General features: G+C 45.4%; 1 protein-coding gene across 2 annotated transcripts in view; it reads right to left on the reverse strand.

Annotated features, from left to right (window-relative positions):
- Nucleotides 1-153: 153 nt before the first annotated feature.
- Nucleotides 154-15,490, reverse strand: part of lin7a (lin-7 homolog A (C. elegans)) — a 28,206-nt gene continuing 12,869 nt past the window's right edge. The window contains exons 3-6 of one of the 2 annotated variants that reach the window (XR_013504088.1): nt 10,840-10,911; nt 5,488-5,697; nt 4,399-4,716; nt 154-2,414 (exon numbers count right to left, since the gene is read on the reverse strand). Coding sequence is in view for 1 of the 2 variants with exons in the window: in XM_078282199.1 (XP_078138325.1) it covers nt 4,501-4,716; nt 5,488-5,697; nt 10,840-10,911 (498 nt within the window). In the remaining variant the exon portion in view is untranslated. The remainder of the gene's footprint in view (nt 2,415-4,398; nt 4,717-5,487; nt 5,698-10,839; nt 10,912-15,490) is intronic. The other variant, XM_078282199.1, reaches the window with a different exon arrangement.

Here is a 15,490-nt window from a genome sequence, read left to right on the forward strand (position 1 = left end):
TCAAAATGTCAATATTTGTAAGGCCTGACTGAGTATGAAACCCCACTAACTTCATTGCTGGTGCTACTGCGCTCTGTCACTAAATACTAAATCTCAAAATAAGAATGCAGACCAAGAGACGTGAAAGGAGAGTCGACCATCTGATCACTGTACACAAGCACATAGATTTATTTATACAAATATAGTATGTATAACAATTGCATATCAACGGTTTGTTGTCTTTTTTTTTTATCTGTATGGTAAGTACAGGACCATCAGCTTCAAAAATGCAAGTCAATTAAGAAAAGAGTACCTGTGATTTAAAGATACAAAAAGGGATCTGTGGTATTGAGATGTACTGCTCGGAGAGTGAGACAGGGACAGAAACACTTTGACTATCCAGGGGAGGGTTTCCTAAAACAGCCTTCACACTGAGGTCACCTTACCCCCAAACACTTGGCATTCACTAGGCCTTAGTGCTAACAGGCTGTTTAGGAAACGGCCCCATCAGGCTAGATGGCACACATCATGGACGTAGAGGACTGCTGCTCTACAGGACTCTAACATGTACTGTAAATCTAATGTGTGCTATTGGATAGAACTGATGATGAAATCGTCACTGTCTATCAATAAATCCACAATTTTAAAGTAATAATCCGCAACATTTTCATGTAAATAAATGTTAATTCTGGCTACTTTCGATCACCAATTGATATAACAGAATAGTGATTCAACCTAAATCCAGTTCATTCAAGTTTTTCCATTTGCTGTCGGAGTCTAGTAGGTCTTTCTGGTTTCTGGTTTGTTTGGAATAAACAGAAGAAGAACTGGGTAGTTAGCATGAGCAGTGATAGCCACCATGGCTGAACAGGCAAAGAAAAGAGAAACTCAAACTGCATCAACAGAAAATCAAAGCCCCGCCCACACCTGTGTGATTGACAGGTGATCTCTGGGGAGGTGCAGTGCAGAAACACCACAGCAATGAGCGCTGAGCACCGAAGATGGAGACTAAATGAGAGCAAACACAGGTCTCGCGGATTACCACTTTAAGTCTGGTCCCTTGAGGGTAAGCAGTCCAGATACTGGGTTGGTAATGGGACGTTTAAAAACACAGCTCCCTTATCATTAAGGGGAAAGAAGGTAAAACATTCCACACAGTCTCGTCGCCGCCCACAATGATTGTCAAGATGGAAACGCAAAGAGCAGATCCAGGAGGATGGTTTACCGATCATGCGATTCAGGTATGAACTATGTGCTAGTATTCAGTTGTTATACAACGAGTCGTTTTTAAATAATAATCTGCATGTCTAACAAAGTATACATAATATTTAAATGGAACGATGAAACTTTATGTAAATCTCTGATCTCATAAACTATAAAATAGACTGGTCTGAAAAATAAACATAATTCTACCATATGTTGACTTCCCACTCAAATTAATAATTTGACATTCTATTTGTCTCTCTGGAATTGTTTATAACTCATATTTCTGAGGACTGATTTGGAAATCTCTCTCTCTATATATATATATTCTCTGGATAGATCTTTACAATTGGAGTAGCTTACTTACAGTCTATTAATATTTTGTAGTTATTGCACATTAATTTTACATGCCACCTGTATATCAATAATCTCTTTCAATGGCACTTTCAATGGATTCATCCATCGAGTGACTGTTGTCCGTTTCACTGGCAGAAGCTGTCTCATGACACACAGTGCATAAGATCCAGTTTACATTACCCTTACAATAGTTTTACTTCTGCACCGATCCCATAAGCTATGTATCTGATCATGAATTCTATGAGGAAAAACTGAAGAATGTGTGTTATTGCTAAATCTACAAGAGTACCCAATACAAAATATTTTCTTGCTACAATATAGAAGGTAAAAAAGAGTTCACGTTTATCCAAAACGGGACAAGTTTGACACAAAAAAAAAATCAATGGTCATTCATACATAGACACAAGCACCAGTTGAAGAATCAATAGAAACACCACTGTACAAATGATATCTATGGCAAAAATGGCAAAGGTGCCACGGCGTAATGGATGTCAGTAAGCAATCAGAAATGGATGGCTGTAAACGAAACAACAAACACAAGAGAGGGGGGTTTCATAAAGGGGCGACAACCTTCAAACTATTCGAGGAGAACAACTTATAAAAGGGAATATAAAGTTAAAATGGACGACCTTCAGTGCTAGCCTCCCTCTCATGTTGTCATACGGGTTTTCAAAGCACCAATTTCAAGACAAACAGCTCTCGTTTTTGCTCAGTAATCGGTGGAACACTGGAAGGGAGAGAGTGAAAGAGTCTTCTACTGGTTGGTACAGTATCCTTCGCGGCGGCGGGATTCCTCCGGGATCCTCGGCGCTAAACAGATGGTCTTTGAGATCCGCCGTCTCGGTCTCCTTCACTTCTTCTTTTTTTGGAACAACCTGCCAATGATAAAAAAAACACAACAACAAAAAAACAAGCTGAGAGCGAGCAAATATGCCTTGGAGCTCGTTGGCAGTTCAGTCCTAGAGGCAGAGCGGGGATTGATGTTTTTGGACGCGTCTGCCGATGGAATCAAGCTCATTTTGTATTCCGTAATGATTTTCTACCAAATGATCATAGCTTTGATCGCTGTTTGATTTTGCCTCTGGGGGAACTGACACTGCTCTTCAATGGGAACTGTCATTCTAATCAAGAACAATGCAGTTCTCACACCTACTTCAAATCCCCGTGAATTAATCATCTCTGACTCTCCTAGTGCCCGGCTTACGGTAGATCCCTCTGTGACCTCGGCTTTGGCCCGGCCTGTGACTGTGCATATGGGAATGTGTGTGCGCATGTTTGTGTGTTACAGAGAGAGAGAGAGAGAGAGAGAGAGAGAAAGAGAGAGAGAGACACCAGGCAAACCAACGGGCTACGTTCGCGGCGCATCCTGCCCGCCCCGCGTGTCACTTGGGCGGCAGCCTCTTGGCCGCCGAGGCAAATCTCTGCGGTCAGCATGCCGCCGTTGATAAAACATGATCCCTGCTCAGCTCCCTGTGTGTGGCTCCGCTGCAACACACTGTTACAAGCTCCCAAATACCTTCCCGAGCCGCCCCGAGCCAAGTGCAAAACAAGAGATATGCTAGGGGGATTTAGCGTCAAGCGGGCGGTGCCACGGACAGATCCAAGTCCTCGGAGCAAATGCTTAAATAATTCTGTAAGGAGTTATGCAGAGTTATGGATACTGTAGAACTTTGCTTGATGGTCCAATTAGCGTCTAAAACTTCATTTTCAGGTTCACTATTCCGTCTCCAGCGAGGCCCGAGTTTGATTTAGTCTGACTGACAGTGCAGAGCTTTGGTCTAAATTTGTCCGCTGTAAAAATACAGTCTGTTTTCCTTTCCTGCATTTGCCTACTGCAACTTTTATAAAGCAGAGAGGTCTGTAGAACTTCCATCCGGCGGTATAGGTAGCTTCCTAGTAGCAGCATTGCAGGCAGCGTCTACTTATCCACATACCTGCAGAGCACGAGCCGCAGATGTAATCGGTTTAGCCTTGAATAATTCACAGCCCACACAACGGAATCACTGACATAACGCAGCCAAAATGGTCATGTTTGCACGGGGGATACCGGCCGCTCGGTTTGCAAAACATTCCTCCGAGGTTTTTCGAGCTTCACGCCGGGATGGAAAACGCCTGCCGCCCCGCACATGGCCAGTGACAGACTGAGGCGCTTGCTGTAATCCACGGTAAACGATGAAGAGTAGTCGAACCTGCATCCTCCCGGCCCCGCTCCGTCTCCCTGCCTGCGCTGTGTGTTTGCCAAATCAATTCATTTCGCTGTGGCATCTGTTCTTCGATTTGTTAGAGCGGGCACGGCGGCAGAGCTGACAGATGAATTTAGTTATGAAATAACATGAAAATGGATGATAGGATCTCTTTCCCCATGGTAACACTTTAGCAACTATTGGGTTCTCAAGCAAAACAGAATTTAAAAGGTGATGTGAGGATATCCGCGTCTGTGGCAAATATCCGCCTCTATCTTTTCATCGCACAGCTCCTAAAATAGCATGCACCTCTGAACCCAAACCCCTGTGACATGCTAAAATCCATAGATAATCTGAGCTCATCTCGACTTGAGCTAAGTCCAGTTCAGGCTCATTTATCCAGACCAGGACTCCATGCCAATACTACAGCAATAAGCCAAGAGAGGCCAGGCTTTACAGTGATTTTAGAGCAGTTAAGAGGCGTTGTTAAGCTGATGATACACAGGCACATTTTCCTGTGTATCATCACCTTTAGGCATGCAAAGCAAAGTTATACAGCATTAGAATGAACAGAAATGTTTAAGCAATATTTGATTTTAAATCGATGCTAGCAACTCCTCATATGTGGCGGTGGTGGTAGTGTAGAAGTTAGAGAAGATCGCGACTGGAGAGTTACCGGTGTGAATCCCGGGGCTGGCTGGGGAAAATGCGGGTGAGGCGAGGCGTCTGCTCCTCCTCCTCCACCACCCTGCACCCTTAAAGCAATGAAGCGCCTCACCTACGACATGTGGTTCTGCTGGGAGGCCAGGTTCTGCTGCTGCTGCTGCTGCATGAGGAGCTGCTGCTGCTGGCGCCGCCGGGCCGTGCGGAGCTTCTCGAAGCGCGCCTCCATCTCCTCCAGCACCTTGGGGGTATAGCGGACCACCAGCTTCACGCTCTCCTTGGCCGCCTTCAGCAGCTCCACCGCTTTCTCGTGGTGCTCGCCCTCCACACTCTGCAGAGAGAGAGAGAGAGAGAGAGAGGTGGGGTGAGGAGGAGGGTATTTTTCTGGTAGTAATGTGAATAATGAATGTGAGTCACTACAAGGCAGGTAGTGAGTAGGCATCCATGTAACGGAGTGATGGTGTGTGTGTGTGTGTGTGTGTGTGTGTGTGTGTGTGTGGTGTTCAAGGTCGTTGTAGAACTTCAGCCGGAACTGATTTGAATCGCTTTTTAAAATTAGTAACCCCTCTTAGGGAAGAGGGGTTTTTGAAATTCCCCTCTGTTTTTCAGACCCAATGGCATTAAGTGGAAATGAGCAGTCAATGTTATCCAGTGTCTGCTGGGTGAAGAAGTGCTTCTGCTCCACAGTGAAGATACAGTTTGATGTCAATAGCTCTCCTGAATATTGAACTCACTTATCCACCCAGAAATCAGACAGCAGATGCTTCTGCTGCGTATAACAATTCCATTCTGTGAGAGGCTGGTAAAAATTGAGATAAGATGTTTATTCCAGGATATAGCTTTTTGTCAGGCAATCTTATCACAAGTCACAGGAGAGGAGGGAGAGGAGGGCTGTGGACTACCTCCATTTCAGTAGATGGGTGTAGGCTTAAATGATAAATACATGCAGGGAACCTTATTTACACATTTGTAACCAAGACTCCGACCCAACCCCCTCCACCACCCACCCAGCCAGCCTCTCACCCATCCACACACACACACACACACACACACACACAGTACTTTCATGCTGTATCCTCCCGAATCGTCCGGTCGGACCTACCACTCCGTTGACAGACAGTAGCTGGTCGCCTCGCTTCAGGCCGCCGTGCCTCTCGGCCACGCCCCCCGGGATGATGCGGGAGATGTAGATGGGCGAGTTCTGCTCCTTGCCGCCCATCACGTTGAAGCCCAGCCCTTCCTCCGTCTTGGGCAGCTCCACCACCCGCGGGTGGGAGTGACCCTCGCTGGCTGCGAAGGCTGCGACTGTGGCCTGCGAGAAGAGAGGAGAGAGGAGAGAGAGGTGCTTGGTTAGCGGATGGCTTTCCTGAATCGTTGATCTCACCGGTAGTCATGACAATAAATCACCTAGAGAATGCCAATACAGGATAAGGAATGTCTAATGTAAAGGTGCTGTGTGATTTTGAGACATTAGTATAATGCCCGTAAACAGACAAGATCATCACCAAGAAGACTGGCAGCCTCTACCAGCCTCTACTCTGCATTTTACATTGTGAGCCACTGGGTCGGATTTGGCGGGAAATCTGCTGGATTGCTTTACGGCACAAAACAGGAAGAGCACAAACAGCGCAAACAGAGCTAAAGTTCTAGAGTTTCTCGCAATGGCAGATGGTGGAAGGAGTGAAAGATTGATGGAAAAATCACTTCCAACATGTTGATCCTCTTCAGTAAAGTGAAAGAGAAACGATGAATGAAGCAAAGACAGGGTTTATGGGAAATGTGGTCTTAATTTTGACAAACAAAAATTAGCACTAACAATACCGCTGGTGTGAGATAGAGGCTACCAATTATCATCTCATTTGTTTACAATTAATTAGACAATGACATATTGATGATAAAAATGCTACACACAGCACCTTTAATGTACGTTCGAGTCCAAAATGAAGCTGTTTACTCTTCTTGGCGAGTAAAGACTACCACACGTTCCACTGAAAACGACTGCAAAGGAGGAATCAAATTTTAATACCCTAGTAAACCCAAACTCTCATTTTAATATCGTCTTGAAGCTGGAGAGAACCCTTGAACTTCTCCCGCACCTTCTCCTTTCAGTACGGGTAGCAATAACAAAGCAATGGGATTTAGTCGGGACTGGAGATTTAGACTCCACATGAGAAGTTTCCTGGCTTTAAAGCACGTGGATTAGCACTTCTTCCCCGTTTACGCTGGAGGAGCAGCCAGATAACTTTCACCCTCCGTATACGTCTCCACCAGCCGGTTGAAGTTGCTCTCGGGCTGGGGGGCGTCTTTGAACCGCAAGCCCGCGAGCTCCTGGCTCCTCGCGCGTTCGGAACAAAGCGCCCGAGAGCTTGTTAGCCGAGCCTGGGAAAGCTAATGGCAGACGAACAGAGAGAGAGAGAGAGAGACGCCCGGTGCCCACTGATGCACAGATGCACTGCCACAGGTGCTTCACTGTCAAGTCGGCATCATTTATGATAGGTGGGTTGCGAAAAAAAAAAAAACAGGAAAGTGGTGGTGGTGGTGGTGGTGGTGGTGGTGGTGGGGGGGGGGTGGGGTTGCTGTCAGAAGCTTTTGCAGATGTGTATCCAAACTCCTTGGCAGCAGGCGAGAAGCTTTGGCACTTTGAGGTCTTCGACGCTCCCCGCCGGCAGCATCCCCGTCTCCGCTCTCTCTCTCTTCCATATTCATATTCGCGTTCATATTCATATTCATTCCGTCTCATATTCTTTCGCTCTCCGTTTCCCTCCTCTCCTCTCCCACTGCCTGTTTTAATCTGAGTGACTGTATTCCACCAAGTTCCCCTCCTTTTCTCTCTCCTTCTCCTTTTCTTCCTCCCCTCCCTCCCTCCCTCCCTCCCCCACTGCGAAGCTAAAAGGCAGCTCCTCAGCATGCATACCATCGCCTCCCAGGCCTCACAGCACATCGACCTTCACAACTTTATCTTGAGCTCCCGTGAAAAAAAAAAAAAAAAAAACCCCAAAACAATCCGGCATATGGCCGGGCTCCTCTCAAACGCGGGAGACTCGGAGGCGAAACACATTTTAAATGAAAGCGCGTCCTGGTAAACACGCTGCACTGTATGTATATGACTTATATACATCCAAAGTCATTTGATCATCAGCTCCAACATTTCTCTAGAGCCCAGGCAGCCCAGATAGTCCCTGGTCTCCATTAAGATTAGTAATAAAGGCCCCGGGCCAGGAATTAGAGGCTGAATTGATTTAATTAATGAAGCAATCAAAGGGAATCGAGTCGTTCAGGTGAAACACAAATCTCGTCTGTCTGGAGACTGGCCGCCTCGCTAACTGAAGCACTCCAGAGGCAGATGAAGAGAAGGCTCAGTCACATATTTCACATATTTCATCACTGTTGCTGCCGTGGCTTGTGGACTTGGTTTTCAATGGCGTTGCTCTGCGCCTCTGTTTTCCTTTCAGGCCAGTGGTCTGTGAGAGATGAGGATGAGAGATGTACTTATCCACGTCTTGGAGATGTACTCCAAGATGAGGCTGATGATGATTGTTCACAAACGGCACAGTGACTTGGCTTAGTGAACATCTCTGGAGTGTGTCAAAAATACTTCACTTTCAGAAACACTGTGGCGTCGCATTCCAGCGCTCCCATTTGAGAGCGAGCGTCCCCACGGCTGAGCAAGCGTAGGCCATTTACTTAATCGTCCCATGAGGAGACGGAGATGTGATCTTTTAATATAGACTTAGGAGCAGGAACTTTTCAAAGTTTGTGGCGAGGAAAGAAAAGCAGGAGAGCTCTAAAGCCACTTAAATCAAGCCTTCATGGTCGCTTCAGGCTTCCTTTAATATTTTAGAAAAAAAAAAAGAGACAGAAAACTATTTTATCCGGCTACACTATCACAGTTTGGGTCTCTTTGTAGAGTAAAAATCACTCCATCATCAGTTTGATTTTTATCTTTCAAGTCAGGCAGTGATACCCTCTTGACCAAGGACAGGAATTATTACAAACAAAAAATATATATTTGGAAGAAATCAATGAGATTGATTTGTTGAAAGCCAACAAAAAATGAATTTGTTTTTTTATTTACCACAGTCACACATAGTGAATACATAGTGAAAACAAAACAACAGTGAGTGGAATTTTGACAAAGGCATCATGTTTCTGTGCACGCTGCTTAACCAAGTGTTCAATAGCGCTTCACCTGCTGGATATACTGTATGTATTCACTCAAAAGACTCTGTGCCACTGGGCTGGAGGCGGAGTGGTAGGAGGCGGGCCGGAGCCAAGAGAAAGAGCTGCAGGTTATTCGGCAGCACACACCACTCCAACCCTCTGCGACCCCCTCCCATACACACACATGCACGATTCTCTCTGTTCGTATCATCTCTCTCTATTCATTTCTTTTTCCCCCTCCTTCTCCTCTCCATCCCTGTGATGTATTGGAGAGGAGTGGACCCAGCTGGACAGTGAAGGGGATCTGAGTTGCACTCATCTCCTCTCCTCCCTGCATCTCATCTTCCTCCTCCTCCTCCTCCTCATCTTCATCCTCTCCCTATGAGATCAGATGAGCCTGCTCTCTTTATTCTCCTTTCGTAAAAGCCTGTGTCTCTTGCAGGCAAGGTTCTTATGGTGAATTCTGTTCAAGTGTTTGCGCACAAGCTCATTTCTTTTCCACACCAAAGTTGCTTAAGTTTAATCCACTTAGGCTACATTCAAAGTCAATATGGCACCATACACTATAAATGCTACACAACATTACTTATAGCATGGCCTTAAATCTATCAAAATAAATGTGTGGTAAACAGTTAAACACATGAATGAAATGTAAAGTTGCACTTGCAGTTGCTAACATTCTACGCTAACTAGCTAGCTAATGTTGCCAATTGACACAGCATTAGCTGTTGCGTGGGGAACAGTATTTTACATTGGGCAATGTTTCTTCTCTGGTTTTTCCGAGCTGGACCACTGAATTTCAACTGGGAACTTCCAACGTCTGACTTTGAATTGAACGCAGCATAAGCGCACACATCTTTTTGACATATGGTTACATCCATATGAACAGTCATCCAACAAAATATGACATGAGTAGCAATTTGTGAACGCCTGCAGCATTAGCTTGGTTTGGTTTATGATAAAAATGTAGATTACAATGACAGTGAACAATGATAAAAAAAAAGACCAAAAGAAAGACATGAATCTAATACAGAGAGTCTATCATTTATGACAGTATCAAAGGAAATATGTGTTCACGCTTTTTTAATATATTATTTCAGAGGGACATTTGTCATCCAATCTGTTACATAACACAAACTGATAACAGCCTTGATAACAAACTGAAAATGTTTCTTTAATAGTTCTGAGAAAAGCCGAATGAAGATTAGATGCGAATCTAGTGGCTGTTAATATGATGCTTCAGGGTGAACAGATTAGCAAAACCAGCTGCTATCTGTCTGGAATTAAAGATGCATCTGCAGATCTGAGGAACATCAAATGTATTGAGTAACTGGAGACGGAGAAACAAGGCTGAGGAGCAGGAAATTCTTGTGAATTCTTTTTGAAAGGAAAGGTTTCACAGCATTAAACTTTCAGCCCGTTCGGTGCTATGATGTGTTGTCAGACTTTCCTCTGGAAAGAAATGTCTAACTTCGCTTTAGACGGCAATATTAGTTGCAAGTTTGTTTGACTTTATAAGGTTTTTCCCAAGCATATTTACCACCAGTGACTCAGGACCCAAACTAAACAAGCCACATGCAGCATGAGAATACACTAAAACATCATGTACAGCCAGCATATTATGAGTCCATGTAGCTTAAAGGAGGGAATCCATTTGAGTTTTGAGACCCCCTGAGAGAGGCATTAAATCTAAATATACACACTTTTTAGTGAGGACAAATGATGTACTTTTGGCCAGTAGAGCAGATGAACAAGATTCTCAACCTTTTTCATACCAAGGACCCTAATTTAGTCCACATTAGGGCCACGGACCCCCATTTGATGACCCCAGGAAGACTAGTTTGTTGCTTGTGCATCAACTAATGGGGATCCACAATAAACAATAAACAACAATTTGATGAGATTTTCTCTCTCAAACCCAAATCTGAGAATATTTTTATTGTTAGATATGATTTTGTCCAGAATTCCATGACTATCTGTATTGCAGATAGAGAGACAACAGAGAAACTATGATCAAAACAGCCATCCTTCTACATTCTATAATTGTGTTAACTTCTTGGAAATGAAACAATCGTGAAGTTGAACAATTCATCAATTTGCTGGGGACCCCTGGAACCCCCTCAAGGACCCCTGGTGGTCCCTGGACCCCACGTTGAGAACCACTGTTGTAGAGTAATGCTATTAACAGATATTTTGCCATCCATTACTTGTAGTTTTCAATGGGTTGTAGTCATATTAAAATGATTAATGCAGACAATTAAATGCAGAACCAGATCTACGAACCACTTCTTACCTTAGCTGTGGCCCGCGCCTGGTACTCCGGACAGCCGTTCACTGTAATCGTTTCATGCATGTACTGGTACACCTGAAAGAGATGAGTGGAGAAACAGGTGTTATAGCTATGTTTCACAGGAAAGAAAGTCTTGACCCAGCGCCTGAGCTCAAACAGCGCATTTCCATAGTCAAACAGTGCTGTGCCCTCACAGCTGGCTGAAGGTACATGTGCTGCATTAACAGCGCCGGCAGCACCGCAGACCGACTCAGATGGAAAACACATGGCACTGAGGCCCAGAGCCACTAAAGGTTTGCGCAGGGAAGAACGCGCTACATCATCGAAATGACCAAATCAGAATGCATAATCAGTGGAAAGCTGCCTAATAGCACTGGTCAAAAAATAGAGCCTGTTTGCACCTGTCGAGGCTATGCATACGCAAATGGTAATTATGTAAATCTCATTGTTTTGCCCACATAATGTGTAATTATTGTAGCGTGTATAAGATCCTTTTAAATGTGGCGTAAAGGGTTTGCACATGGAGTTCGGCATCATCGCCAGCAAGTCAGGAAGCAAGGGAGAGGATTTTCTGAACCTCGAATCAGATCAGAGAACGCTCCACTTATAAAGAGCGCTTTAGGGAAGAAGAATGCCAACCTTGGAATAGTCTTAAAGCTGAAGCATGCAATTTGCACTTGAAATTGGTGATGACGGGTTCTATTTGGTTGCATAGTGCTCTTTTAGAGAGCTTGTTTGTGCAACAACTTGATTTGCTAAAATTCCTCAGCAAATAAGACGAAAACTCCGAAGCAACCGAGGCACAAAGAGAATTTGGAAACTGCAATCTGAGAGTATAAACTAGTTAGAGAGGAAAGAGTAAAGAGAGGCCCTGAAATATACTTTTGAATGCAGAACAAGCCTTCAGAACAGGCAGCAATAGATTTTTGCTGGGCCTGAACATTAGTTGTTGTATGTCCACTCTGGTAAAAATCTATTCACCAAGGCAGACAGAATCAGTGTAGACAGCTGACCTTTCCAGTTAATACGGGTCTTTCAGAGACATCCTTCAGCTGAACTTGTTCAAAGGAAAACAGAGAAAGAGAGAGAGAGAGAGAGAGACGGAAATCAGGATGTAATATAACACAAGACAGAATGGTGGATAGAACTTTCATAGCTGGCAGCTTCTTCTGTAAAGGTTCTTGTGAATGCAGCCGTCCAAAGGGATCTCCGCTGAACCAGCATGCACTGCATCCAAATCCACTCCCTTCAGACTCCGGACACACACAGAGATACGCCTCATCCCTCCATTGCGGAAAGCAGATGATGAATGGTACAACATGAGGTGAGAGGTGGGTTTTTAAATGATTGAGATGTTTAGGCTGCACACTGGGTCTCAGTGGAAGCCTTTGCTCTGAGCCGGGGTAATTGACTCCACGAAACACATGAATAACAATAAAGGTCAGCGGACAATTTATGTAAGTATAAGCATCCATCATTTGAAGCTTAAATTGCATTTACGACGACTGCTGCTGCATGATAAAGTGGGCAATCAAATTAAATCAGAATAACGAAACTTTCTTAGAAACAAGTATTTTCGTTTGCGGTGAATATTTACGATATGTTAGGACGCTCAGCTCAGTTATGAATTTGAATCATCGGCTTCAGCACTGTAGAATATGTCTCTCTTCAAAGCGGGGCGGCTTGCCTGGAAGCGATCGTGCCTGCTAGCTTTGACACGACGTGCCACAGTACAACATTACAAAGGTTCTCTGAATCATCAAAAGGACGTATACTCCTAGGATATACAGCGATGAGGTATTTGTATGTAGAGACTTCAGAGAAGGAAAAAAAAACAACAAAAAAACAAAGAGAGTTTGGCGGTGTGGACTACAAAAATATCCCTGTTTGCTCATGAATCTTAAACATACAACAAACTGCTCTGGAGAACATAGCTCTATATTTCAAAAGACAATATAATTTTTTGCTTTATAACATTGATGCATTAGGAAAAGGGAACCTGCAATCCACACACACACACACACGCATGCACACACAACTCCCAGACGATACATTTTCCCCAGGACTTTTTCCACCTTTGCACTTTTTGAAGCCGAGCGCAGCTTTATAAATGCCATGAAAGGTTTTTCCCTGCCTCTTTCTGCCTGCAGTATGGCTTCCTTTTTCCTCAGTCATCATTTTTTTTTTTTAACTCAGGAACCTACGCTACTACAGCTACTAATTACAAAGAACTGTTTAATCTGGGCGCAACAGTCTCTCCTATTGTTTGGATACATCCTTGCCAGACAGCACCGAATCCGTCTGCAGGCGGTCCAGATGAATACAGATGAGCTTGTCTTCTTCTGATGGGAAATGGGGCGCAGTCTCCCTATAGCCCTGAATAACAGAGCCACAACACGGAACAAATAGCTGTGGTCTTTTGGATGTCAGTCTCCCCTTGTTGTGACTGCACTTTGCTCTAAAAGGCCCGATGTCCTGCAGGCATCTCTTCAATCCCCCTGCTGTCTTTCCTTTTGCCAGGCCAATACCTTCGGCCCAGTCCCTGGTTCACTGGGTGCCCACCACAGAGGAGGCTTTACATTAACCCAGATCCACTTCATGTCAGTGGAGCACACACACACACACACACGCACACACACTATGCCTGATGGGATATCGTCCACTGGCGCCTAGGAGGAAGACGCCACAAAGCCTGATGCAGCAGAGAGAGAGAGAGAGAGAGAGAGACGCCCGCGGGGCAAGGGGCGTGACAACGCTGTTTGTAAGCATAGCTTCCTGCTTCCTCTACTGAGCCAGAGGGGAGAGAGAGAGAGAGAGAGAGAGAGAGAGAGAGCAGTCTGGGAGGTCTTCGCCTGGCTCTGGTTGGACGTTGTTTTTGGGAAAAAAGGGGGTTGCTGCTCCCAACCAGCGCGGCATTTAACAACGCTCCTTCACAGCTTCCCCTCTCGGTGATCTCACCGTGAGGTTCAGAGTATTGAACTGGGGCTGAGTCAATGCACCTCTCATCCTTCAACTTAATGCGATGTGGGAGGCAGAGACACGGCTCGAATGGAATCAACACAAATCCTCAATCCTCTATGCTTTCGCTTTTATGAAAACACGGGGTCGATTATGCTGATTGAAAAACTCTGCCGAAGTGGAAAATCGACCCGACGATGCTAAAGCTGATGAAAGACACGATCATTTTGGCCTTCCCGCGTTCTCCGTAACAAACAGGGGCATCGGCGCGCCTCTCTCTCTAACCCGATAAGCTGAGAATTCCCACTCTCCATCATTTCCAGTTGGTTAGCTCTCCCAGTCATCTCGTCTTGTGTCCTTCCTTTCCCATTTGCAAGGCTGATTGACCCTGACAACTCATTCAGGCTGATGCGGCGAGACGAACGCGGGCGCCGAGAGATTCTCCCCCGTGTCACTGATAAACGCGGGGGAAAGACAACCAGCTCATCAAACTCCGTCTCTTCTTCATTTAGCCCAACACTGCTGAACAAGCTCTTTTCCCCCGCCGTCCATTCCTCATATTGACAGCCGGCCCCCGTCATCCATAACAAGGCTGATTCATGTTCGGTAGATTCTATTGACGGTTTTGGAAGTGGACTTACAGGGCGGGTTTCAGTCTACACACAAGATTAGCCCAGTCCACCTTGTCAGTTTCTCACTGTGACCACCAGACTGTGAAATGAGCTCGCATCACATATGTGTGAAGGAAGAAAAGTCATATCTAGATTACACTGGGCCCCGGGATTTATAAAGGTCATCTGCATTAATGAAATGTCACAGAGGTGATTCTGATAGAGTGGAACAAAAGGAGGCTCGGACTTAACGATTTAACCGACGCTTAACGGCTCTTTTAACTTCAGAGAGCATTTGGCGGTGATGGCGTGTGATGACATCGCGAGGAGGGAGAGAAGAAGAGAGGAAAGCTGTTCCTGTTACACGGCTGACGTTGGGAAACATTTCGTTGCGTGACGCAGCACATCGGCTGGGAGAGAGGGACGCTATGTGTGAGGGGAATATGTCATCAGGTCGAAAAGTGAATCCTGTGGTCTCTCTCGACACAGAAAACACACACAAACAGACTCATGCATGTCAGGGCATTAAAGCCGACGCAATTGCTCTGCTCTTTGCTCTCCCGTTGAGATTTCCATTCGTTCCATTCCATTCGTCGGCGAGGCTGTTTTTCCCAATTATTTCCCATATGAACACAGAGGACACAGCTGTTGCGCGCTGCTATATTCCACCACAACAACTCCTCTGATGCTCTGTGTAATAACAGTAATAATCGACGCAATAGCCACCTTTTCAAGCCTGTCCTCCAGCTGGCTGAGCACCATAGCGAAAATGCATCGTATCATGGCAAAGCATCGGCCCTCGCGAGCCTGTAATCGCCTACAAACCATAGTCGGCCTCGCTGGCAACCCACTAATCCCAGCGCTTCTCTGATGGTTTCCCCGGCGACTGTGTGCAGCCAGCGCTTTGTGGCTGAAGTGGTTTTCCGTCTTTGCCTCCTCGCAAAGGGCAGCTGCCGTTGAGGCCTTTTCAGAGGTTTTTTTCGAGAACGGTTGTCATCGCACTCCAGCGACTGGCGCTGAGATCAGTCAGGCAGTCGCCAGCCTGTTGCGGTCGGTGCCAGGATGTGCCAGGCTGGCCCGTCTCC

The sequence above is a fragment of the Centroberyx gerrardi genome, chromosome 24 (genome assembly GCF_048128805.1).
Source record: "Centroberyx gerrardi isolate f3 chromosome 24, fCenGer3.hap1.cur.20231027, whole genome shotgun sequence".
Taxonomy (NCBI): Eukaryota; Metazoa; Chordata; class Actinopteri; order Beryciformes; family Berycidae; genus Centroberyx; species Centroberyx gerrardi.